The 24,920-nt window shown below is 43.5% G+C and overlaps 1 protein-coding gene across 5 annotated transcripts in view; it reads right to left on the bottom strand.

Moving 5' to 3' along the window:
• Positions 1 to 11,122: 11,122 nt before the first annotated feature.
• The window catches only part of RALB (RAS like proto-oncogene B), a 52,821-nt gene continuing 39,023 nt past the window's right edge, over positions 11,123 to 24,920 (bottom strand). For all 5 annotated transcript variants that reach the window (XM_010376437.2, XM_010376434.2, XM_010376435.2 and 2 more), the window contains exons 3-5: positions 20,477 to 20,685; positions 16,449 to 16,626; positions 11,123 to 12,697 (exon numbers count right to left, since the gene is read on the bottom strand). In XM_010376437.2, coding sequence (XP_010374739.1) covers positions 12,578 to 12,697; positions 16,449 to 16,626; positions 20,477 to 20,685 — 507 coding nt within the window. In that variant the 3' untranslated portion in view covers positions 11,123 to 12,577. The remainder of the gene's footprint in view (positions 12,698 to 16,448; positions 16,627 to 20,476; positions 20,686 to 24,920) is intronic.

Here is a 24,920-nt window from a genome sequence, read left to right as displayed (position 1 = left end):
AGTAGGATGTTGGTAGATGGGATGCTCCTGCCCATGAAATGACCAGCAGCACTAGAAGTTTGGAAAGTAATTAAAGGCAAGGCTCATGTTTACTTATTCTTGAAGCCCTACTATCACCCACATTAGCAGTCACCTGGCACAGGAGTTTCCACAGATAACCACTGGACAAATATTCTTTGCATAACTGACTCTACAGATCTACCCAGGAGCTTGCTAGGCTCACCCTCCTTCCGGGAAAGGAGAATCCACAAGCGTCTCTGACAGTCTCGTTCACCCTCTATGCATGCTTTCCTGTTGGCTGGACTGCCTGGTGGACACTGAGCAGCCTCTGGATACACACTCCGGTGCCCTGGGGAGCTTCTGCACACCTGATGAGGCAGAAGAATGACCCCTAGTGGTCCTTGCTGGCTTTGTTCGTCCATGAAGCACTGGAACCGGGAGGGGTGTTTTCAGAAAAGGTACAGTAATTCAAAGACAACTGTCTAGAAAGAGTGCTTATCAATACACAAGAATTCTGGCAATCGCAACAGAATAAATAGCTGTAGAACCACAGAGTAAATATTAAATATACCTCTTTATTACTGGTAATAACCCATGTAATATAGCAGTAAATAAAATATATGTTATAAATCTTTTAAAGCCTATGCAATTTTCAACCTTAAAATGCTTTAAGAAGCTCTCATGAACATTCCAAATAATACAGACAACAGATACATCACACTGTACAGTTCTTCAAAGGCATATTTTTAAATAACCCATCTTAAAAAAAAAAAAAAAAAAAAAACTCTGCCCCCCACCACCTGCCCCAGCAAGAATTACTATGATTTTGCAGTAAGAGATTTTGGAAAAACAGTCTATTAAAACCAGGGCTTCAGTTCTTCCAAAACCACACAAAGGATCTGTATCTACCAGCAGATAGTTTTAAATGGAAAAGTTTACCTTATCCCATCAAACCAGTCCCCCCAAAGGCAGTCTGTTACCATGTAAATTCAAAGTTGATCAAATCAGTTGTCATAGACTCATTTTCTGATTTGATTATTCTTGTTTTCTTTGGAGGAAGGAGGATAGCACTTCGTTTTTCTAATGAACAGGTACAGTACAAAAAGTTTAATTTCTTTTGTTAAACAGAAGTTCTCTAGGATTACTTTCTCCCTGATTTAGCTCTGAACTAAAGTTCATAACTACCTTCGTGGTAACAATCAAAGTTCACCTCCTGTAGGTGCTTATAAACTGCTTGCTTATAAACCCAGGGCCTCTGAAATATACTGACATATCCTCTTCACCGACCTAGGGCACTCCCTTCGGTTAACCACCCACTCAGCGCCACCTGGGCCAAGCTCCTCCGCCGCAAGCTCAGCCTGAGTTTAAATCCTGGACCTAGCATCCGTGAAACCTTAGGAAAGCACTCTAAGCCTTTGATCACAGGCTGGCAGACCAAGCCCACCCTCTGAATTAGACACCCACAAAGCCGATATAATCAATATCAAAGGCAATGAAGTAATTATTTCATCCAGAAAGAATTCCTGTTTCAGGTTCACACAGGACGTTTGACACACTTAACACATCTTCCTTGCACACTTTGTGTGTGCAGACACTCAGCTGGTTTCTCATAGCTAGACATGTACATTTCACACATATTCCAAGGGACTTGGAAAGAAATTTCAACTTTTAAAGTTGCTTTCTAGTCACAGGTGAGTGGTCTCTTGCCTCTTTGAAATATAAAGTTTCTTCACAGCCCATAACATGGAAAGATTGCTAGAAGACTTTTATGCAAGACAGTCAGAATATGGAATGCAAGACTCCCTCTGTCACAGGTTTAGTCAACTTCTTGTGAAAGTACCTGTAGTTGACACTGACAGCTCCCTCTGTTGAAGGAGTCAGGTGCAACAGGGATGGACACGTGGGGCAGACCCTAACCCTGCCACAGAGAATGGTCAGATGGCAATCAGAGCACAGAGAGTGGAGGGAGATGACCACGGGAAGCCGAAGAAGGCACGCCAGGGGTTCTAGGAAAAGAGCAGGGACATCTGCAAAGAGTTCAATAGGGTGACCAGGAAGGATGACCAGGAGGGGTTCAGGCTGCTGTGCATGGTGTGGAGCTCGAGATCTGTGTGGAAGGAGGAGCACCTTTGCAGGGCAGTGGCCCTGAAAGGATGGGTAGAACTGTGTCAGAAATTGGAGGAGAGTAGGAGTCCCAGCAGAATGAACTGCATGAGAAAAGGCACAGAGTGATGAGGGGAATCGAAGGGGCTTTGCATAGCATCCATCTTTACAAGCACCTGTGAGGCCACTCTAACCACCTTCGTTCTACAGACGTGCCGCCTCACAAAGCCCACATGGGGCAGAGCTGAAATTCACAGAGTTGTGTGTGATTCCTCAGCCAGAGCAACCTCTCTATGCCAAGCACAGGCACTGCTCAGGGAGAAGGAGTGCTGAACGGCATGGGTGCAGGTGGAGGGATGGCAGGCATCCCGATGGGGTGAGGTCCCCGGGTGCTTTGATGGAGTGCTCTAGAATCCCTATGGAGGAGGGGTTTGGAGAAACAACTGGGGCCGGGGGATGGAGGCGGCTTATCCAAAGCTGCATTTCCATAGCATTAGTGCGCCATGGCTCACTTAGGTGTGTGTTCATTTGAGGCAGTTCCATCATTTGCTCTAACGCTGGCTGTATCAGTTGTACTTACTTCTGCAGGTGATGAGCAGGAGTGCAATCTGGGTAGTACTTACGCCAGCTGCCAAGGCAGGGGTTCCTACAGTGGACAGAAACAGGGAGAGACCTCAGTGGGAAGACCACCACGACCACCAGACCACATCTCCAAAGCGTGTGAGGTCAGGAAAACAAGGAGGAAAGCAGAGGAGGCTGAAAAGTAGAAATGGAAAACTACATTCTGGGGGCTATCAGGGAGAAGGCATGCTGGCCAGCAAATATTTGGAAGAAAAACAGGGCAGAAAAGAACGTGACAGCGAGCTCACCACCACCGGAGCGAAGGGTGGGGAGCGGCAAGGCAGACGGCAAGTGTCTACTTTCAACTTAGCAGAAAACTTTCTCACTGAGAAAACAATCAGTCCTCCAATCTGGTTTTAGAGAAATAGAACCTGGCCAGACTTCTAAGATCACTGTGCTGTCTCTTATTTCACTCTGCCTCTTGGTACCAGTCCTCAAAAGAGAGCCCCTGCTTTAGAGAGAAACTTGAAGCGCTTCCTCAAGACGACATGATTTTACATTTAAGCTAACTCATTCCGTTTAGCCAACACCTAAGATCCTGCAATGAGTCCACATCAATAGAGGGTCGGGGATACAGAGTGAACAGTGCATAGTCTCTGTGCTCACGGGGCTTACGTGACAACAGGGACTGAGAGGACCACAAAGCAGCAGAAGGAGCCGGGAGGCGCTCATGAGGAGCGTCAGAGAAAGCCCTCGGCGCGTCCAGAAAGGCTGCAGAGCAGCTACACGGTACTTAAGACTGAGGAGACGGTCAGAACAGGGCTTCACGAACACATTTTATTATTTGTATGTTATACGTCAATAAGCTTTCTTTTTTTTTTTTTTTTTCAAGTCTTGCTCTCTCACCCAGGCTGGAGTGCAGTGGTGCAATCTTGGCTCACTGCAACCTCTGCCTCTCCAGTTCAAGCGATTCCCCTGCCTCAGCCTCCCAAGTAGCTGGGACTACAGCCGTGCGCCACCACAGTGGGCAGTAAAGGAGTGAGACCGCGAGTAGGGAGAGGGGTGAAAGGAGAAGCAGGAGAAAGCTCAGGCATGGGAGAACTGGCAATGCTGTAAATATTGGAAACAGCCTCTGACTGTGTAGGGGGAGGTCCCTGGAGTCTGCAGGCTGCCCCACCAGCCTGGCAGTAGTGGAAGCGGACTGCAATGGGGACTGATGTGTGTTTCTGGAACATGTACCCCCTCCCTGTGCCTGAGGTAAGGAATACGGCTTAGCGATGAAAAGACAAAAAGAAGAAAGGGATATTTTCCTATACCCATACAATCCAAGAATCTCTGCAGGAAAAAAAAAAAAAAAAAAAAAAATCCATACACATACCAAGAGCAATTTTTCCCTAATAAAGAACATAATTTGCACAGATGAGTTGATAAGTTGGCCAATCGCACATGAAAAAAGTGCGACTTAAAGTTACGCAGGTATCTTAGTTATCTTGACCCAGGAAGTCAGGGCCTTTAAGGAAGCCACACTCCACTGCTGTCTCCGCAGCCAGAATCGAGTCCCCAGCACGTCCCCCACTTCACTGAGTGCCAGCCCCTGCAGAATGCCGCAGCCTCCCCCAGGCTGAGAAACCCTGGCCTGGGGCTCCGTTTCCAGCTGCGCGGGGATGAAGAAACTTCACGGGTCAGGACATCTTCTTGTCTTAGATTCTCACTCAAACCAATGTGTGGCTAATGAAGGCAGTCTAGACTCAGAGTTTTACCACAGGATTCAAATAATATCACACATGTGTTTTCACCGTACAAATCAGATTTTAGGAAAGCTTTCCCAGCTGTAACTACTGAAAATACACAAGAAGTAACTGATGACTTAGCCCGTAAGAAGTTAACCAGCTCATCCCTTTGACTCCTGTGCAACACTCACCTTGAGATGTTTTTAACTACTAGAAATAAGTAAGCTTGGTTTTTAATTTCTTTCTTTCTTTTTTTTTTTTTTTTTTTTTTGAGATGGAGTCTCGCTCTGTTGCCCAGGCTGGAGTGCAGTGGTGGGATCTCAGCTCCCTGCAACTTCTGCCTCTCGGGTTCATGCTATTCTCCTGCCTCAGCCTCCCGTGTAGCTGGGACTACAAGCGCCCGCCACCAGGCCCAGCTAATTTTTTTGTATTTTTAGTAGAGACGGGGTTTCACCATGTTAGCCAGGATGGTCTCGATCTCCTGACCTCGTGATGTGCCCGCCTTGGCCTCCCAAAGTGCTGGGATTACAGGCGTGAGCAACTGCACCCAGCCATAAGCTTGTTTTAATATGTGAAGCTGATGGACGCTAACTTTCCTAAGGATTCCAGAACTTGAAAACCATCCAGGTATCTGGTCCTTCATCACTGCCACCTGAGAAGGCTTGTGGAGGCTGCAGTGCGAAGAAGCAGCTTCACCCTCCTGGCAGCAGGGGGCTCTGTTCCTGCTCCCGGGCCACAGCGCCTTCACCAACCTGGGCGGGAGGCCGAATCCTCAGCCCAGCCAGGTTTCTGTGCTTCTCAGACACAACCAGAGGCCCCATTCCGACTTGAGCTACGTGTGTGGCAGTGAATCATCCTGATAGTACTGTCAGTGTGACGGAACGCGTCTAGCTTGGTGGCACACAACTAAATAAGTAGAAATGAACAGCAAGCTGCAGTGTGTCAGGACAAGCTCTAGTGTGTGAATTAGACACAGGCTGGGGCAGAGGGATGTTGCAGGAAGTCTCTTTCTTCATTCACATCTACTCAAATAGAGAAGGCCAGCCTTAAACCCAAGGGCCCAAATTAGTTTTAAAACTTTTACTACATCCTTTCTAAAAAGTCCTCAAAGTGGGCCTTGTGTAGCAACTTACAAAAGGAAATCAGGAAGTCTGCACTGGCAATATGCATTTTAAAAAACAGCATCACCGAGGAGCAGGTAACTCACCAACTGCAGCTGGCAAGCAGGATCGTCCCGAGTCTGAGAACAAAAAATCTACAAAAACGCTAACAGCACAGGTAAATTAGCTTAGATTTGTTGACCATATAAAAACAAGAGAACATCCCAAGTCAGCTCCATTTCAAAAAAGAAAGAGAAAGGATGTACTACTCCACACAGGCAGTTCAGGTTGTACCTACACAGGTAAACTGATCATCCAAGAGGTAAAGGCAAAACACGTAAGTGAAATCAACACAGGCTTAGGGAAAACTTGCAATTCCCTCACTTGAAAGTTGGTATCAGAAGACAACTGGCCAGGCCAGTCACGGTGGCTCATACCTGTAATCCCAGCACTTTGGGAGGCCAAGGCAGGCGGAACATCTGAGCCCAGGAGTTCAAGACCAATCTGGGCAACACAGCAAGACCCCATCTCTGCAAAAAACATTTAAAAATTAGCCAGGCATGGGGGCGTACATCTGCATTCCCAGCTACTCTGGAGACTGAGGTGGGAGGATTGCTTGAGCCCAGGAGTTCACGACTGCAGTGAGCCATGATTGCACTACTGCATTCCACTGTGGGTAGCCAAGCAGGACCCTGTCTTAAAAATTACATTGAATGCTGAGGTCCATACTCCTGGAGAACAGAGATTGCCATAGGCCCCCCGCCTGGGTTGGGAGGCCGACCCCTGCATGAAGTTTAAAATGACCCCTGCATGAAGTCAGATCAATGTGTTCACTCTAACTTTTATTCAACATTGATCTGCAGAAAAAGGAAATCCTAAATATTTGTGACAATGAAACCAGGGCAAAATGGAAAGCTGAGCCCAAAAGTTAGTCTCTCCTGAAGCCTCTCTTCAAACAATAGTATTTTTAAAAGCCCAAAGGGCACAGAGAATGGAAGGGTCACTAGCTGATGTGTGAATCTGACAAATTTACAAAAGCCGAAACCCAGAAGTGAGCCGTTCGATGAGGAAGGAGCTGTTGAGAGGAGGGCTGCTTGCCCACCAGGACCGGCTCAGTCTGAACTGACAGATGGAGCAGCAGAACCACGGTGCGTAACTAGAGACAGCCTAAGTAGAGGTCTGTGTGGGACATGGTCCACCCCACCCCTGCAGGCAGCTCTGTCCATAACCAGCGCTCTTCTCTTAGAAGAAACTGTCTGGAGTGAACCAAGGCATCCAGCCTGGCCATTGGCCCCTAGAGTACACCTTCCCTCGATTAGGCATTAGAGATTCCCAGCACTATGACTCGTTTTCTACCCATTCACCTCGAAGTCAAGCCTGGGCATCCAGGATATGGCTGGACAACCAGGAATCATCAGATACATGAGGAAAACTGCAGCTTAAAAAATAAAGAAGAAAAAGTGAATACAAACACAACTTTCAAAAGATCTAATATCCTTCGAAAGTCAAGATATTGAATCCATAAGGCTGCCAAGAACAGTTGCTGTGAAAAAGGAGCAAATAAAGACAAAGAAAGCTTTTGTTCATGCATACCCACGGTGAACACGTGAGAAGATAAAGTTGATTCCACTAGTGTAAGCTTTCAAAGGGCAAGGAATTTGTCTGTTTCGCTCACTGCTCTATCTCAAGAACTTACAACAGCGCTTGGTAAAGTGCTTAGAAAAACACAGGGAGGGAGGATAAATTTGAGAAAATAAAGATGGAAAATATAGGAAGCAGATGGAGCAGATATGAATCTAGGTTCCAAAGGTGGTAACAGGAGCTCTGGAAGGAGAAAACAGAAGTGATCAAATAATTTCAAAAATACTTTTTCTAGAGCTGAAGAGGCAGGAGTCTTCATTGGAAGCCTCTGCCGACTGCCGAGCAGGATGAGTCACAAAACAGCCACACTTCGATCCACAGCCATGTCCATTTCAGACCCTGCAGATAAGGAGAAGGCCCTGATAACGGGAGAGAGGGAAAAGCCAGGACCCCCACTGCAAAGGGACGACCAGGGAGGGCTACACCAGTTTGATCACCGATGATGCACCCTCCAAGACTCTGAGCCAAGCCTTCCACACTCCCAGGGAAAATGATTTTGAACCCAGAATTTTACTCCAAGCTAAACTAGCAATCAAATAAAGGGCGAAAGTACCAACACTCTCACACATGCCGAGGGACTCTGAAAGCTCTCCTCCAGCACGTCCTTCCCGAAAATGCACTCCAGCAAAACGAGGATGAAAACCAAGAAAGGAAGACATGAAATTCAGAATAGTGTGGAACTGACCCAGATGTCCGATACAAATCTCACCACCTACAAAGTAACCAGTCCGAATTAGATCGGACAACCCACGAACTCTAAGCAGAATATCTTCAGAAGAATGGAAGCAGCTTTCAAGCAATAGAGAAAGAAAACTGGCATGAGGGGGAAGAGAGCACATAAGTGTTCTCTCAAGAAAAAAAGCAGCCCAACATCAGGAAAAATGGCGAGGGGGTGAAGGGGCACTGCATAGGAAACAACCAAAGCTGGAACCCACACATGGCATGATCCAGGCAGCCAACAACAGCCCGCTGGACCAGACACTAGGAATACTCCTTCAAGTGGGGGCCTGCACGGCACGCTGAAGGATGTGCAACTGCTGCACAGTGCTCAGCTCGGCAATGAGCCAGGTTCACGAAAGTGAGAATAACCACATCATCTGTGACTGATGTTTAACTTTCAGAATTAATCTATAGAGAAGCACCAACGCCTGAATTATGGTCACAGAATGGAATGTCCATGTCATCCATCCTGATAATGTAAACAAAGAAGAAAGAACTGACAAGAGCTGGGAAGGAGACGGGGTCAAGAGATGGCGGCAGGACTGCTCACACCCTCACCTTTCCAAGTGGGGAGCCACGCAGCACTTTCGAGAGTTGACCGAATAAGAAAACGGAAGTTTAAATATATGATTTTAAAGGTATGGCAGTCACCAATAAAGGAATTAAAACTGAAATTACTGCTGACAGTGGTAACTGGGGGTGAGGGGAACAGGTGAGCTAAATTCTTGTCTGTCATGTCAAGTCCTTAACAGGAAAGGTCTGAGGTTGAAAATCAAGACGTAATGGCATAAGATGATTATTTAGAAATACAAGAGGACCCAATGAATGAGCTGAGAGTAGAAAGGGTTAGAAGTGAGCTTTGAAGCTGGAGCAGGGAAGAGTGAAACTGAAGACCTTCCATCACAAGAACTTCCAGGCCACTGGACTTTAAAGCCCATGCAGTTAGAATTTTGATAAAATAATTTTAGGCCAGGCGTGGTGGCTCATGCCTGTAATCCCAGCACTTTGGGAGGCCAAGGTGGGCAGATCACCTGAGGTCAGGAGTTTGAGACCAGCCTGACCAACATGGTGAAACCCTGCCTCTACCAAAAATACAAAATTAGCCAGGTGTAGTGGCACATGCCTGTAATCCCAGCTACTTGGGAGGCTGTGGCAGGAGAGTCACTTGAACCCGGGAGGTGGAGGCTGCAGTGAGCCAAGATCGTGCCATTGCACTCCAGCCTGGGCAACAAAAGCGAAACTCCATCTCAAACAAACATAAAATAATAATAATAATTTTGGGCGGACGCTGTGGCTCACGCCTATAATCCCAGCACTTTTGGAGGCCAAGGCAGGTGGATCATGAGGTCAGGAGATCAAGATCATCCTGGCTAACACGGTGAAACCCTGTCCCTACTAAAAAAAAATACAAAAACAAAATTAGCCGGGCATGGTGGCGGGCGACTGTAGTCCCAGCTACTTGGGAGGCTGAGGCGGGAGAATGGCGTGAACCCAGGAGGCGGAGCTTGCAGGGAGCCGAGATCATGCCACTACACTCCAGCCTGGGTGACAGAGCGAGACTCCGTCTCAAATAATGATAATAATAATAATAAACTTTTAAAATGAAAAAGCAAGGTCAAGTTTACTGCTATAACATTAACATATTAGTACTTTTCAAACACTATTAAGCTTCTATGGTGCTTTATTAGAAAGTAGCTCATAGACCAACAGAGGTGAGTTTTGTATTTCAGTTGTCATTGAATATTATATGCCACAATTGACCTAATCTAAAAGACCCATTTTCTCCTACATTTTTATGTCATTGGAATCAGGATGAATTCATTTAATTGGTAGGGTTCCTAGTGGTACATAAATTGTTTATGTTGTCTTGTAATCAGGGTGCCTTAGATTTAATAGGGCACTTGTAGAAAATTATGTCAACATACTTTTCCCCACATTACTTGATGAAATCATAGACTGTTACATCTATTTCTAATACTCTGCTTCTGCTCCCTTGTACTCCAGCTGTATACTGGTCGTTGGGTTTCTTCCTGGACACTTTAGGATCCTGGGACTAGCTGTATTCTAGCCTGGAAAGCTTCTGCACCCAGCCCACCCGTTCCTCACAGCACTGGCTCCTTCTGGTCACCAAGTCTCAGTTTACGCATCACTCCCTTGGAGAAGCCTGTTTGCTACCCAATCTCAATCAGCTCTATGCCTTAGAGACATTTTCTGTCCTATTGCTCAATTTTCATTAAAGCAGTTATCCTGATGTTTTCATTTCTCTTTCCTTACTAAAGCTTAAGCTCCAGGGGAGTGGAGATCTTGCCTATCTTGTTCAACACCACATCCCCAGCATCTAGAATAGAGCTCAACCCCAAGTAGGTGCTCAAATAGTTCTAAAATAAATACTTTTAAAAATAGCGCTAAGCTATGGACATATCTAAACATTTAGTGAGTGTGTTTCAAATTTATAAGCAGCATGGCTTCATTATTTTTCAATAGCTAAGAATCTCATATGTATAAGTTATTTTGTTAGAAGATCCATTTCTAATGGCTATCCAATTAAATATAATTGTAGAAATATACTAATAGAATATATCAAGTATAATTTCTATAGCATGAAACAAGTCATGACATCTTTAATTCACTTGTACATATTCCAAATTTACTTTTTTTTTTTTTTTTTTGAGATGGAGTCTTGCTCTGTTGCCCAGGCTGCAGTGCAGTGGCATGATCTCGGCTCACTGCCACCCCCATCTCCAGGGTTCAAGCGATTCTCCTGCTTCAGCCTCCCAAGTAGGTGGGATTACAGGCACCTGCCACCACGCCTGGCTAATTTGTGCATATTTTTAGTAGAGATGGGGTTTCCCCCAGGCTGGTCATGAACTCCTGACCTCACGTGATCTGCCCACCTCAGCCTCTCAAGTGCTGGGGATTACAGGCGTGAGCCACTGTGACCGGCCCAAATTTACCCACTCTTGACTAGAACTGATATCAAATGGATGGCAAACAAGGATGAAAACAAAAAGCTTGTTTCAAAAATTCAAGAGTGTCATTACCCTCAACTTTTTAAATTTTAAGAAGAGATGGAGGAAACATGAAGTTAAAATGACTGTTGATACTTACCATTTTATTTCCCCCAACTCAAGTATTAATTGAAACAGTTTGTCAGATATTGAAAAACGCCTGACAAGAACAATAATGAATAACTGGCAATTCCTGGAGTACTTGCATTTCACATGGATGACAAAAGGATAAAATGAAAAGGCTGAAATCCCAAGAAAGTCTATTTGTCTGCTTTTTTATTTTAAAAAAAGCCCATGATTCTTTGGGAGGGGATACAGGATCATTTTCCAGTCAGATCATAATTTCTACAATCTCTGTGATAATTGTAAATTCAAAAGGTTCCCGCTCTCCACACCCCAATTCACTTTTGGCACCTATATATGAAATGTCACTTCTGAAAAATGGGAAAAAAAATGTGAATACTGGGCTTTTTACCACAGTGCTCCTTTCCTGATGAAAATCTTACAGTTTGCTCAATTTAAAATACTGATGCAAGCAAGTTTAAAAATATCTCATCAATGAACATCTTTTTCTAACTATCTGGCTATCTTAGAAAATAATTAGATTAGAAACAGCAGCCAATTCTCAGAGGCAATGGGGCAATGGCTTATCTCTCTCCACTTCTAATTTTAAATTTAGAATTACAGAGCAATTCTATGAGAGGTAGCAGAAGGTCTGGCACAGGCTCTGGCTTCACAATTTCAGAATACAACTTTAATTCATCGCGTCTTTGGGAAGAGTGTGTGTGAGACACTTAGCAAGAGGCTCAATAGACCTCTGTGTGCAGTGACGCTGATCAGAAAGACACATGCATTCGCCACTAGTGGAGAGGGAGGGGCCTAACCAGAGGACGAGCAGTTAGGAGAGGACTTAGCCAAAGAACTTAAAAATATCTACATGAGTGGAAACGTGTGTCATTTATAATGTACACCATTCTTGAGTCTTCGCTTGGTCTGCCAAGAAAAATTTCCTACATAAAAATCAGGATGCTTACAAGAGAAAAATAACCAACACAGACTATAATTGGCCAGTATTTAAATAAGAGGAAAACAACTCAAAACTTTCACTTTTCATATGTGAGGAGGATTCGGAAGCTTAGTATTGACCTATTTGGCGCAATTCAAATTCATTTTTTTAGCTGTTTCAGATCCATAGGGTATTGCCAAGAAACTTACCCAAAAAATCGGTGGATTTTTCCGTGTGCTTAGAGCTGAAGGGATTTTTCTCAGTACTACTACTAACCTGATAAAAGTGGGAGGGCATCTTACTCCACTTCCTCCTCCAAAACCCACTACAATATTTGTAGTTCAAAACAAAGGATGGTAATGTTATAAAACTAGGAACAAAATAAGATGCTATGACAATTCTCTCTCTCTGTAATTTACAGCTGTCTCCTATCTGTGGCACTTTATACATAGTTAAGCTTTTGGGACAGAAGAAGGGGAGAAGACAGAAACTCCACAACCTCCTGACAAAGCAGCCCTTCCACTTGCATGGGCTTATTTCTTCTGCCAGCCACTGAGTCACAAAAATATTTTTCCCCATTTAAAGAAGTCTGAGTGAATGAAGTTGGGAAGAGCAGGAAGCACAAGCAAGAAGTCAACCACAGCCTTCTCTTTACCAACCCAGCCCTGTGTCCTTATGGGCAGCTGGCTTCATCCGTCACCTTGACATTCATAGTAAGCAACATCTTTCTTTAAAACTTTTCTTGTTCTTGCCGCTTTTCTTGCCATTCTTGTCTTTGTTTTCTGACATCTTCTTTGTTCTGATTTCTCTCATTAGGTCAAAGAACACCTGGGGGGTGAGGAGAAAGGAGTAAAAAGAATAGTGAAGATAGAGCCATTTAATGATTTTTTTCTTTTATTAACCTGACACTGTGAACACAGCATTTAAGGATTCAGTGAAATAATTTGACTAAGCAGGATATGTAGTTATATTTTAAAGCATACAGTCAAACTGATTTTTATAAACCATATGTCAACAGAAACAATAGATATGGGGCAAATAAGAAAAATTAACCTTAAAAAATTCTATTTATACAAAGCAAAGCAAACATCTCTCATGCAACTGCTCATTATCACACAACTGCTCAAGTCAAAGACAGAATCATGGTACTGTCACTGCCATGCAACAGCGGCTGTTTTTTTTTTTTTTTTAAATTCAGACAGGGTCTCCTCATGTTGCCCAGGCCAGTCTTGAACTCCTGAGCTCAAGCAATCGGCCCACCTCGGCCTTCCAACTGCTGGGATTACAGGCATCAGCCACTGCACCCAGCCTAATGGCTGCTTTCAAAATGATAAAATCTTACAATAAGTGTGATGAAAGGTAAGATGTATTTTTGCATAGAACAGATCTACACATTTATAAAATTTACAAATATTGAGAGTAATAACAGCAAGCAGAATTTCTAGCATTTCCAACCACCAGGAAAGGGAAGAATGCCATGATGAGTCCCTGCTCCCAGGTGCTCTTGACACCCCTGCATCTGATTTAATCCTTACAAGGACCCCACAGAGATTGGAACATCATTATGCATGACAGTTTGCCCAGCTAACTCCACAAGAGCAGCCCTGGGGAGGCAGTAGGGTGGGAGGAGGAGGGCGTAAAGTATCAACAACTAAAGCTCCTGCACTAGGGGACTGAGAAGACAGAGGAGGAGGGATGTCCTTCTGGCCACCCTATCCCTCCCCACGCACACTCCCCCACCCTCAATCTCAGGAACAACCACTCCTCCAACCTTTGTGATGTCAGCCGAGAGGAACTTTATCAAGAACTGATGACACTTGTCCTTTGAAGGTCAGGGTGTTATTTAGATACGGAGTATCCTTTTGTCATAGTAGTTTGGGTTTTGCCCTCTGCTACCAGCAATCATGCCACAGGACTGATTATACCCAAGCAGACAAAATATGAATCCTACGAAGAGACATTTGAGATTTCTCACAGAGAATGATGGAGACTACAAGTGTGGGACTGAGCACAGTCCTTATCTTTGGACATTCACACAAAACCACAAGCTCCTTCATGGCCACACCTTCTTCTTGGTGAAAAGCAAGATCAAGCCTCTGGAGTGTGGGGCTCCACATGCATTTACCACCAGCTCCAGGCACAGAAAAGCACCTCAACCCCAGCCCCCAGCTAGATCAGGCCAACCCAAACACCCCTTCTTGCCAGCCTCTCAGGAAGGCACTACCCGAGACAGCAACAGTGAACAGCTTCGAATGCTACAGGTTTGTCTTTTTGTCCTAACAGCAAAAGACAAGAGGAGGGGAATGGAGTGCGTCCAACTTAAAATGATGACAAAGTTGTTCATGGGCTGATCTTATCACATCTTTCATATAAATTCTTTACAAGTGAATACAATGCTGCCAGTCATAAATCTCTGCTGGTTCCTGTTTGGCAGGTCAAGCTCGTCCAGCAGATGAGGGGAGATGACAACCCAGACCCCCTACACAACAACCCATCCAGGAAATACACATCCACAGTTCCAAGCTGAGACAGTCTCCCTGATTTTTTTTAAATGAGGCATATTTCTGGATTTCCTGTGTAGTTTCCACAGCTGGAAAATAATTTAATAAAAATATTTTAAGTAGCACAAGAATATAAGAGTGTAAGAGTTGAGAGATGACAATATAAAGAAAAGCTGACAAAGGAACATGCGCTTCCCATTGCAGATTACAACTAAATGGACTTAGGTTGTAGGATATATGTATCCTATATGTATATCTATCCTACATGTATATGTCTCCTAAGATATATATTTTTATGTACGATACATACAAATAGATGCATCTTGCCAAAGTGTGTCTAAAGCAAATCCCTTCTAATACCAACATTCTAAATACCAATGTTCTTCTAGCACCATTTCAAGTGAAAATAAAGCTTGGATAAAAATCTCTCCCTTGTCAGCCGGGTGCGGTGGCTCAAGCCTGTAATCCCAGCACTTTGGGAGGCCGAGACGGGCGGATCACGAGGTCAGGAGATCGAGACCATCCTGGCTAACACGGTGAAACCCCGTCTCTACTAAAAAAAAAAAAAAAAAATACAAAAAACTAGCCGGGCGAGGTGGCGGGCGCCTGTAGTCCCAGCTACTCGGGAGGCTGAGGCAGGAGAATGGCGTGAACCCGGGAGGCGGAGCTTGCAGTGAGCTGAGATCCGGCCACTGCACTCCAGCCTGGGCGACAGAGCGAGACTCCATCTCAAAAAAAAAAAAAAAAAAAAAAAACTCTCCCTTGTCAGGTAATGAAGCAAATGGTAATGTTTCTGCACAAGAAAGAGAAACAGAAGATGGGATATGGGGAATTCAGATGCTGATGCCACAGAACAAAAAGCAGACGTGTCCACTGTGAGGCCGCCAAAGTGCTATGTGCTTAGATTGTACAAGCACACGGATGCAATGAGAGCTAGTGAATGAGCTCAAGGCAGAAGGAAAGCCTCATCTTTAAGGTACAGCGTTAAGATTTTAGCTGTGTGGCAACCACCTTGAACCTTAATTTTAAAAAGAGAAAAGGCCTGACAACAGCAACCCCTGACAGGTGGATTTTCAAATTGTCAGCATTCATCATTGTCACTCAAGGTCATCCTTTTATTAGCTTCAGAGATTTGATTGAGAAAGTATGCTGGGATGGGATAAGAGAAAAAAAAAAAAAAAAAGATCCCAGAGAGTTGATTTCTGAGAGCAAATACTATTTACAGACTACACTATAAAGACAGAACACTGTGGCTCTGTCAGTGAACAGTAAGGTGAAAAGAACAAATCTAACCAATAACTCAATGAGAGCAAAATCAAGAAGTTCCACATATCTTTTAAGGGCACCTACGGGGGAACCTCCTAGAAGCAGCCAGGCTCGCCCACCTTGCTCCTGAAGAGCAAGGCTGTGGGAGGTAAGAGCACACACACAAACTAATGACGTCCATCCCTCCAGCCCAGCCTTCACAAACCAATGGCCTTGTCCCACCATCCTTCCCAGGACCACACCAACAGTAAGCATAGTTGGCCGGGTGTGGTGGCTCACACCTGTAATCCCAGCACTTTGGGAGGATGAGGCAGGCAGATCACTTGAGCCCAGGACTTTGAGCCCACCCTGGGCAACATGGTGAAACCCCATCTCCACAAAAAACAGCCAGTGTGGTAGTGCTACAGGTGGTGCACATCTGTGGTCCCAGCTACTTGGGACGGTGAGGTAAGAGGATTGCTTGAGCCCAGAAGGCAGAGGTTTCAGTGAACTGAGATTACACCACTCCAGCCTGGTGTCACAGTGAGACTTTGTCTCAAAAAAAAAAAAAAACAAAAAAAAACAAAAAACACATTAAGCACGCTCTAATGAAACCTCTTGACAAAGTGAAAGGTTCTGTGAGCTGTTTGAAATACAGGATGACATCCTCTCAATGTTTCTCATTATAATCACGATAATGGCTTAGACATTCATATAAATCAGAACCTTCACCTAGTTTTCATAAATGGTTCCATAAAACCCAGCAAGTGAGCTGCCTCCATTCTGCTGTTTCTCAGGTCTGTTCCTGAGAAACACACAGAATGCACACCTACCTTGTCCACATTGGCCCGCGTCTTCGCCGATGTCTCCACGTACTGCACGCCCCACTCTTCGGCTTTACTCCTGGCCTCCTCCACAGGCACCTGCCTCCGCTCCTCTAAGTCAGACTTGTTTCCCACGACAAGCAATGGAATTTTATCTTCTTCAGCCTTCACACGGAGAATCTGCTCCCTAAGGTGTTACACCAAAAATATAGCAGCTAAAAAAACCAAAGTAACAACCCCACTTTTGTGAACCCATCTAAAATAAAAGCCTTTCCTAAGGCAGAAGGGGAAAAAAAAAATCAGATTTAGGGCATGTTCTGAGAAAGCACTCCCTAGAGGCAGTCATGAGCGAGACAAGTGTCTTCCAAGTCTGGTTCTCAGTTTGCCTGCATCAGAATCTCCTAGGACACTCATTACAAATGCAGATTTCTGGGCCCAGTCTTACAGAAGTAGGTGTCTGGATAGGAGCCCAGGATTTTGCATCACAACAGGGTCCCCAACTTACGCACAAAAAAAAAAAGTAAAAGAAGAAAAATGGTCAATCTCTGCAATAAAAACAAGCTAAAGGAACTATCTCCATAAAATGCTAATTCCCCTGAAAATATTTCTTTGTAACATAAAAGCTATGAAATCCAGTGTTTTCTATATGGAAGGTGGCAGCTTGTTAGTGGATCACAAAACCAATCTAGTGGGTCACAACCAGCAGTTTCCCCCCTCTCCCTCAATGAAATAGATTATAGAACAGAACTGAACAGATCAGAAATGTCCAAGGGAATCTCAAGTAGGAAAGGTGAATATTGTTTTGTTTTGAAACTTCAGCTTTGATTAGATCTGCATGTGTACATGACAAGTATGTCATCCCACCCCCAGTTTCTATGCAGACACAGTAATGTTAGAGGCCACAGAATTGGGACAGATATGTTAGGCAGTAATCACATTCTAATACATACCATTTTTCTACTACAAAGTGAAAAAAACGAAAGGAAATACTACAAGCCCTATGGAAAAGTTCTTCAAAAGTGTCTTCTATAAAAATACCATTACCCATAGCACATTAAATTTTATATCTACTAAAAATTATCAGCTATCTGAAAGTACTAATCAAAACCAAATATTTTTTTAAAAAATTAAATATCCCATTCCCATTATTTTGGTCCAGTGAGAATATTTCTATTTTTATATTCCAATACATTCTAAAAAGAGTCCTCTTCAAAATGTATTTTTTAGAGATCTGCACTGATTTTTATATGGTATAGGGTAACATTCCACAATAATAAAATTATTTTCTAGGCCAGGCGTGGTGGCTCACATCTGTAATCCCAGCACTTCGGGAGCCTGAGGAGGGAGGATAACTTGAGCCCAGGAGTTCAAGACCAGTCTGGGCAACATAGGGAGACCTTGTATCTACAAAAAAAATAATAATAATAATAAAATTTCCATGTAGTCAATTTAAGTGCCAGATAGCAAATATTTTAAGACAAACTAAAAAGATGAAAAGATGCTTGAAACTGGCTTTGTGTAGCCTTGTTATACCCTACATTTGAACTCGGGTCAAAGAACAAGATACATTTAAAAGTCATGTGATCAATATAAACTATGAACAATAAAAACTGACAGCTTTCTGGCTCATTAGCCTTGCAGGGGAACACAAAATTAACTCACTGATAAACATATCAATCCAAAAATGGGAGTACCAAGTTCTGGTCTCTTAACGACAAGCCTATTTATCTTACTTCATAAAATATTTTCCAGGAAAAGTTTCAAGGAAGACAGCATATTCACATGTCATTTTATATTGGGGCCTTTCTATTTGGAAGATAATACAGAAATGCTGTTTTAAAACTGCTAACAGGCATGAAGTAAAGTGACTAAGTTTAGCCACAGGGCTCAAATAATTGACCTGCATTTGCATTCTTCCGTTGGCAACAACGTGAGAAACCTAAGCAAAGTTCAAGTCAGAAGAACTAACTTCCCCTTCTTTCTGGTTTTAGGTATTCATCTGTCCTTTTCCTTCTAAGGATCTCTCTTTTCACCTAACGACCAAAACCCTTTTCCATGATGAGGGGAGCCCTGCTCCCATTCTGTGAGAACACCTGAGTACTATCTGTGCGTGTGGTGACTGAGGAGAGGATAAGGGACACTTTAAATACCTGTATTTCTTCATATCCTCTGCAAAGGACTCTCCTGCCCACTTCCCTTCTAGGTAAGTCACAGAAACAACAGGAAATCAAAAGGCTCGGGGCAGGGAAGAAGAGAGTGTGTGCATCTGTCCTGTTTTACCTTCTAGGAGGCATTAAAAACACAACTATGTAGATGCAAACAATTATAAATGCATGGGCTACATTCAAACACAGCAGCCCTTAGGAAGGTCTGAAATGTCTAAAAAGTAACAGGACTTCTCATAATGAGTCACAGTCATTTAACTGGTCACTGCAACACACGCACTCTGCTTCCAGCAAAGTAGGTCTTCGACTCTGAAGCCTGCAGCTATGAAGCATCACTGAGGCACCTCCCTATTATCTTTCACTCGCCCTGCTGGGTGACCTGTGCTCACCTGGCTCAGTGATGCTTCCGTCCAAGTCCTGGAAGGATAGTTAGCTTTCTCCTTTTCACCTCTGGCTGACCACCTTACTGTCAGACCAGAACTTGCTAAAGAATTTTAAAAACTGATTGATTTGGGGTTTTTTCTCTTCAGTTCCCTACTAAACTCTAGATCTCCTTCTTAAAAAGTCATCCAGATAGATATATTTATAAGAACAGATCTTTTTAAATACAATTATGTAGAAGAAACAGGAAGGGCATGGGGTAAAGAGACATTCACAGAGTGTAATAATTATGCCCAAAAGGCTATTTCTTTACAACAAAATGAACTTAAGGTATTTTTCATTGCCATATTTTTTTTCTTTCTTCTCTAACACCTTCATGGAGAATAACTGCCACATTTTAAAATAAATAACAATGGATATTCTACTCACTATGGAAGTGCCGCGTGTCTACACTGTGACAGGGCCTGGGGACAATGGAGGGTAGCCAGGTTCCTGCCCCCATGAAATGCACAGTCTAATGCATCCTTTCATTTCATTTCTCAACTCACAAGTGCATTTCCAGAGAAAGAAACAAAATCCTGACACTAAGTAAACTTGCCCATGGTCAGTGAGTGGCAAGGCAGGGATTCAAACCCAGTCACCTGACTCTAAAGCCATGTTCTCACCCCTCCACTATGCTAGAAGTCCTTAAGTAGCAGCAAATGGTCATTTTGACTCACATCTTTCACTCTCCGGTCATTATTTCATAACCTTCAAAACAAACTGAATCTGCTACTTTTTTTAGTAAAATTATTAAAAAGATAGATGGTTAATTTATCAATGAAAATCTCTCAGGATTTATAGGAACAAAATTATAAGTTCTTGAGTATATGGGATAGCTTCATTCTTTTTCAGGGACAATAAGACTCTTAAAATTATTTCATTCAGAAATCACAGATCAGGAAAGCCCAAAGAGATTATAATCATCACAGTCTATAATGTGCCAAGATTAGATTCAGAAAGCCCCAGAAGATTCTCCCCTTTTTTTTTTTTTTTTTTTTTTGAGATGGAGTCTGGCTCTGTAGCCCAGGCTGGAGTGCAGTGACGCCATCTCGGCTCACGGGCTCACGGCAACCTCCGCCTCCCGGGTTCACGCCATTCTCCTGTCTCAGCCTCCCGAGTAGCTGGGACTACAGGTACCTGCCACCACACCCAGCTAATTTTTTCTGTATTTTTAGTAGAGACGGGGTTTCACCGTGTTAGCCAGGATGGTCCCAATCTCCTGACCTCGTGATCCGCCCACCTTGGCCTCCCAAAGTGCTGGGATTACAGGCGTGAGCCACCGTGCCCAGCCCTAGAAGATCCTTTAGACAGAATTATTCCTGAGAACAAGCTCAGCCCTCTCCTAGTATGCTCAGCCCCAAATTCCTTATAAGCCTAAGACATATAAAAAAAAAAAAAAAAAAGGCAAAAAGCCTCCCGGGGGCTTCTGCTATTTCATTTCAGACATACCTGAATTCGGCAGTTGCTGTAAAGGATTCATGTTCTGTGATTGAGAACACAAGAAGAAACCCTTCCCCACTCCGAAAGTAGTTATCTCGAATGGCTGCGTAGTCCTCTTGCCCAGCGGTGTCCAGAATATCTATCTGAACTTCTTCCCCATCAAGAACCACTTTCTTTCTATAACTGTCAGCTTTGGTAGGCTCGTAGTCTTCTACAAACTGAGGAAATAAACATTATCGGTAATTAACAAAGTCTTAAGGGGAATAAAATTTGCCAAAAAACAAAATTCCACATATGGGCACTTCACACTATGAACAGGACACTATAGAAGTAACATTTTACATAACACTTCTGTTCTTCATAGATCCGTTTTGCCATTTTTTTGTTTTTAAACAATAAGGACAGATATCCCAGTTTACAGATGAGGAAACCAGGCACAGAGCAGAACACTTGGTAGTATTATTGTCAATATAAAATTATAATGCAAATACCTGCAAGGGTGAGAAACTGGAGTTCTTATTCATAACAGAAGTATAAAACTCATCAGAAAAGTAATTTGGCAAGATGTATGATATGATCTGGTTCTGCATCCCCACCCAACTCTCATCATGTAGGTTGTAATCCGAATTATAATCCCAGTGTGTTGGGGGAGTGACCTTACGGGAGACAATGAGATCACGGGGGCGGTACCCCTATTCTATTCTTGTGACAGTGAGTGAGTTCTCACAGGACCTGATGGTTCCATAAGGGACTCTTCCCCCACTTCGCTCGGCACTTCTTCCTGGCGCCTTGTGAAGAAGGACATGTTGGCTCCCCCTTTTGCCATGATTGTAAGTTTCCTGAGGCCTCCCCAGCCCAGTGGAAGAAAAGAGGCTATAAACCTCTCTTCTTTATAAACTACCCAGTTTTGGGTATTTCTTCACAGCAGCAAGAGAACAAACTAACACAGTGTACCAAGAGGCTTTTAGTGGTGTGGGATTTTGAGAAAGGAATGAAGTACCAACGCACACTGCAACATGGAAGAACTTTGAACACATGATGCTGAGTGAAAGAATTTAGACATAAAGGCCACATATTGTATGATTCCATCTACATGAAATGTCCAGAACAGGCAAATCCATCGAAACAGAAAGTGGTTGCCAGAGGTCAGGGGTGGGACGGGGAAGCAGTAACGGGGAATGACTACTAATATGTAGGTTGTTTTTTTCTGGAGTGATGAAAATGATCTAAAATTAGACAATGGTGATGGCTGCACATCTGTATGAATATACAAAAAAAAAAAAAACTATTAAATTGTACACTTGAGGCCAGGGCGGGCGGATCACCTGAGGTCAGGAGTTCGAGACCAGCCTGGCTAACATGGTGAAACCGCATCTCTATTAAAATTACAAAAAATTAGCTGGGCATGGTGGTGGGCGCCTGTAATCCCAGCTACTCAGGAGGCTGAGGCAGGAGAATCACTTGAACCTGGGAAGTGGAGGTTGTAGGGAGCTAAGATCATGCCATTGCACTCCAGCCTAAGCAACAAGAGAAAAACTCCATCTCAAAAAAAAAAAAAAAAGTACACTTTAAAAGAGTAAATTTCATCATATGTGCATTACATCTTAATGAGGCTGTGATTTAAAAATTTTTTTAACTTAAAAATGGAACTGAAAATGTCAAAGTGAATTCAGGGTTATTTGAAGAAGACTGTTAAAAAGAGTATTGTCAGTTAACAGCTATTCAAAAATAAAAATATTAAGACATGTTTAGAACTAGGTTCTCTTCAATGTGTACTAATAAATTATCTGCAAATAGAGATGTGAAAAGTTGCCTATGCTTTCAAGTGTCCTTCTTTTAACTCCTTTCCAAAAAGAAAAATATATGACAAAAAATCCAAAACACCACTGTCCCCTGAAGATCTCTGAATTCTACCATAAATTATCTCAACTGTACATTTCTGAGTTTCCAAGAATAAAGTCAGCCAGAGTTCCACTGGCTCCTTTGACACAGAAGTCAGAATGTCCTGCCTTACCTACATACCTCTGTACTCAATGAAAAGTATGTTGATTACCCCAACATTCCAAAACAACTCTGATGTTTACACTGCTCAGCTGGAAACAGAAAATCACAAAGTCTTTGTATCCTATTAGCATGATCCATACGCATCCCTTACTGGCCTTGCAGAGCTCTGCGTGGCTCAGTTTCAGATGCCCAAGACACAGGAGTCTAAGACAAACTTCATGCAGACCCCTTCTTTCTAAGCTGACTTTCCTCTAAGCTGACTTCGCCGGAGACTGAAAAGTCTGAAACGGCTGCTGCCAAAGCCTCTCCATCCCCAACCTTACTCTCCCAAAAAAGGCGAAAACGAGTATGTTAGGCCGAGCATAATAAGGAGGTTAAAATCTGACTGCTGCCACCCTGGCATCTCCCTCCAATTTTTCTCAAAGTCAGAACTTAGACAAGAATAAAGACTCTGGGACTATGGCTCCTTCCATAATCTAATCCTCATGAAAATTCCATCATATAAACTAAAAAACTTTAAATGAGGGTTAAGCATGCACTATGAACAAAGAGTCTGAATGGTGCAGGAGACTTTAGATCAGGAGTATCCAATCTTTAGGCTTCCCTGGGCCACACTGGAAGAAGAATTGTCTTGGGCCACAGATAAAATACACTAACAATAGCTGATGAGCTAAAAAACATACATATATATATCGCGAGAAGAATCTCAGAATGTTTTAAGAAAGTTTACAAATTTTTGTCGGGCTGCATTCAAAGTCACCCTGGGCCACAGGTTGGACAAGCTTGATTTAGACAGCTGACCTCCCTGAACATAGAGCTCAATTTCCTTTGGTGAAATCAGGCTTGACTAGATGATCTCTCAGGCAGGAGCTGCCACACCTGGCCACGTGTCAGAATCACCAGGAGAGCGCCACTGAAACAGAGTCCCAGTTCTCCAGCTCCACCAACGTTATTCAGGAGGCTTTTTTTTAAGTCTCCCAGGAAATTCTATAATCAGCTAGGTTTGAGAATTACTGCTAAGATCTCTTCGAGCTAAAAAATTATGATTCTAGAATCATTCTGTCCAATATAGTAGCCACCAACCACATTTCAAATGCACCATAGCCACATGTAGCAGACAGTATAGATACAGAAAGTTTTCATCATCATGGAAGGTTCTATTAGCACCATTTTAGAAAATCAGAACTCCTCCCCCAAACATACACTACTTCATTTCTATTCCTTCCTTGCCCCCATTTTATTTTACAATTTCTTCAATAATTGCCACTTTCCAGTTCTCAAGTATGTTAGCCCATGAGAAAAACAGACTAAGGCCAGGCACAGATTTCTCTGGTCTCTGTGAAGAGAACAAGAAAGAAGAGAAAAAACTCTTGAATCTTCTGCATGCATCTTCCCCCTCATCTTACCCCACCCGCTACCACACACACACACACACACACCCCAACACCTCCAGACCAGGCTCTCCTAGTCTCCCCTCAGCAGTGCTAGCTCTGTACTCTAATTTTTTTTTTTTCAAGATGGAGTTTCGTTCTTGTTCCCCAGGCTGGAATGCAATGGTGCAATCTCGGCTCACCGTAACCTCCGTCACCCAGGTTCAAGCGATTCTCCTGCCTCAGCCTCCCGAGTAGCTGAGTTTACAGGCATGTGCCACCACACTCGGCTAATTTTGTATTTTTAGTAGAGATGGGGGTTTCTCCATGTTGGTCAAGCTGGTCTCGAACTCCTGACCTCAGGTGATCCACCCACCTTGGCCTCCCAAAGTGCTAGGATTACCGGCATGAGCCACAGCACCCGGTCCCAGCTCTGTGTCTGAACTTGCTCTTGGAACTGGCAACCAGGGAATCTCAATCACTAACACTACAGGGGAATCTCTCCTCGGATCTGCCACGGTTCTGCCTCTAATGCAGGTTTCTCAACAGTGGCACTGTGGATATTTTGTGCTGGTTAATTCTTTGTTGGGGGCTGTCCTGTGTGATGTAGGATGTTGAGTGCATCCTTGGCCTCCATGCACTAGACGCTGGTAGCATTTTCCCCCAAGCTGTGACGACCAAAAATGTCTCCAAGCACTTACGAATATTCCCTGGGGAAGCAAAATCCCCCTCTCTCGCCTCTGTTAACAACTACTTCTCTAATCCTATCTCTCTAATCCTAATTCCCCTACTCACCCCCTCTCTTCCCCAACTTCTGTTATAGAGGGAAAAAAAGCTTTAGTAAGCAAATTATAAGTTTTTGAGCAAAAACAAACGAAAGACCTCCAAAGCAGGTGCAGATCTCCCAACCTGCTTCTCTTGTACAAAAATGTTTTGGTGAAATTCAGCAGATTACATTAGATTTATCCAGTTTGACCCCCAGAATAAGATAAAGAAAAGCAGGTATCAAACACAAAAGTGGCTCATTATAAGACATGGGGAGCACAATCCGGGAGGATATCCAGGTTTGGTTTGAAGCT

This window comes from Rhinopithecus roxellana, chromosome 14 (assembly GCF_007565055.1).
Source record: "Rhinopithecus roxellana isolate Shanxi Qingling chromosome 14, ASM756505v1, whole genome shotgun sequence".
In the NCBI taxonomy this organism is placed as follows: Eukaryota; Metazoa; Chordata; class Mammalia; order Primates; family Cercopithecidae; genus Rhinopithecus; species Rhinopithecus roxellana.
The sequence above is the reverse complement of the archived record's forward strand: the minus strand, read 5'-3'. Positions and strand labels throughout refer to the sequence as shown.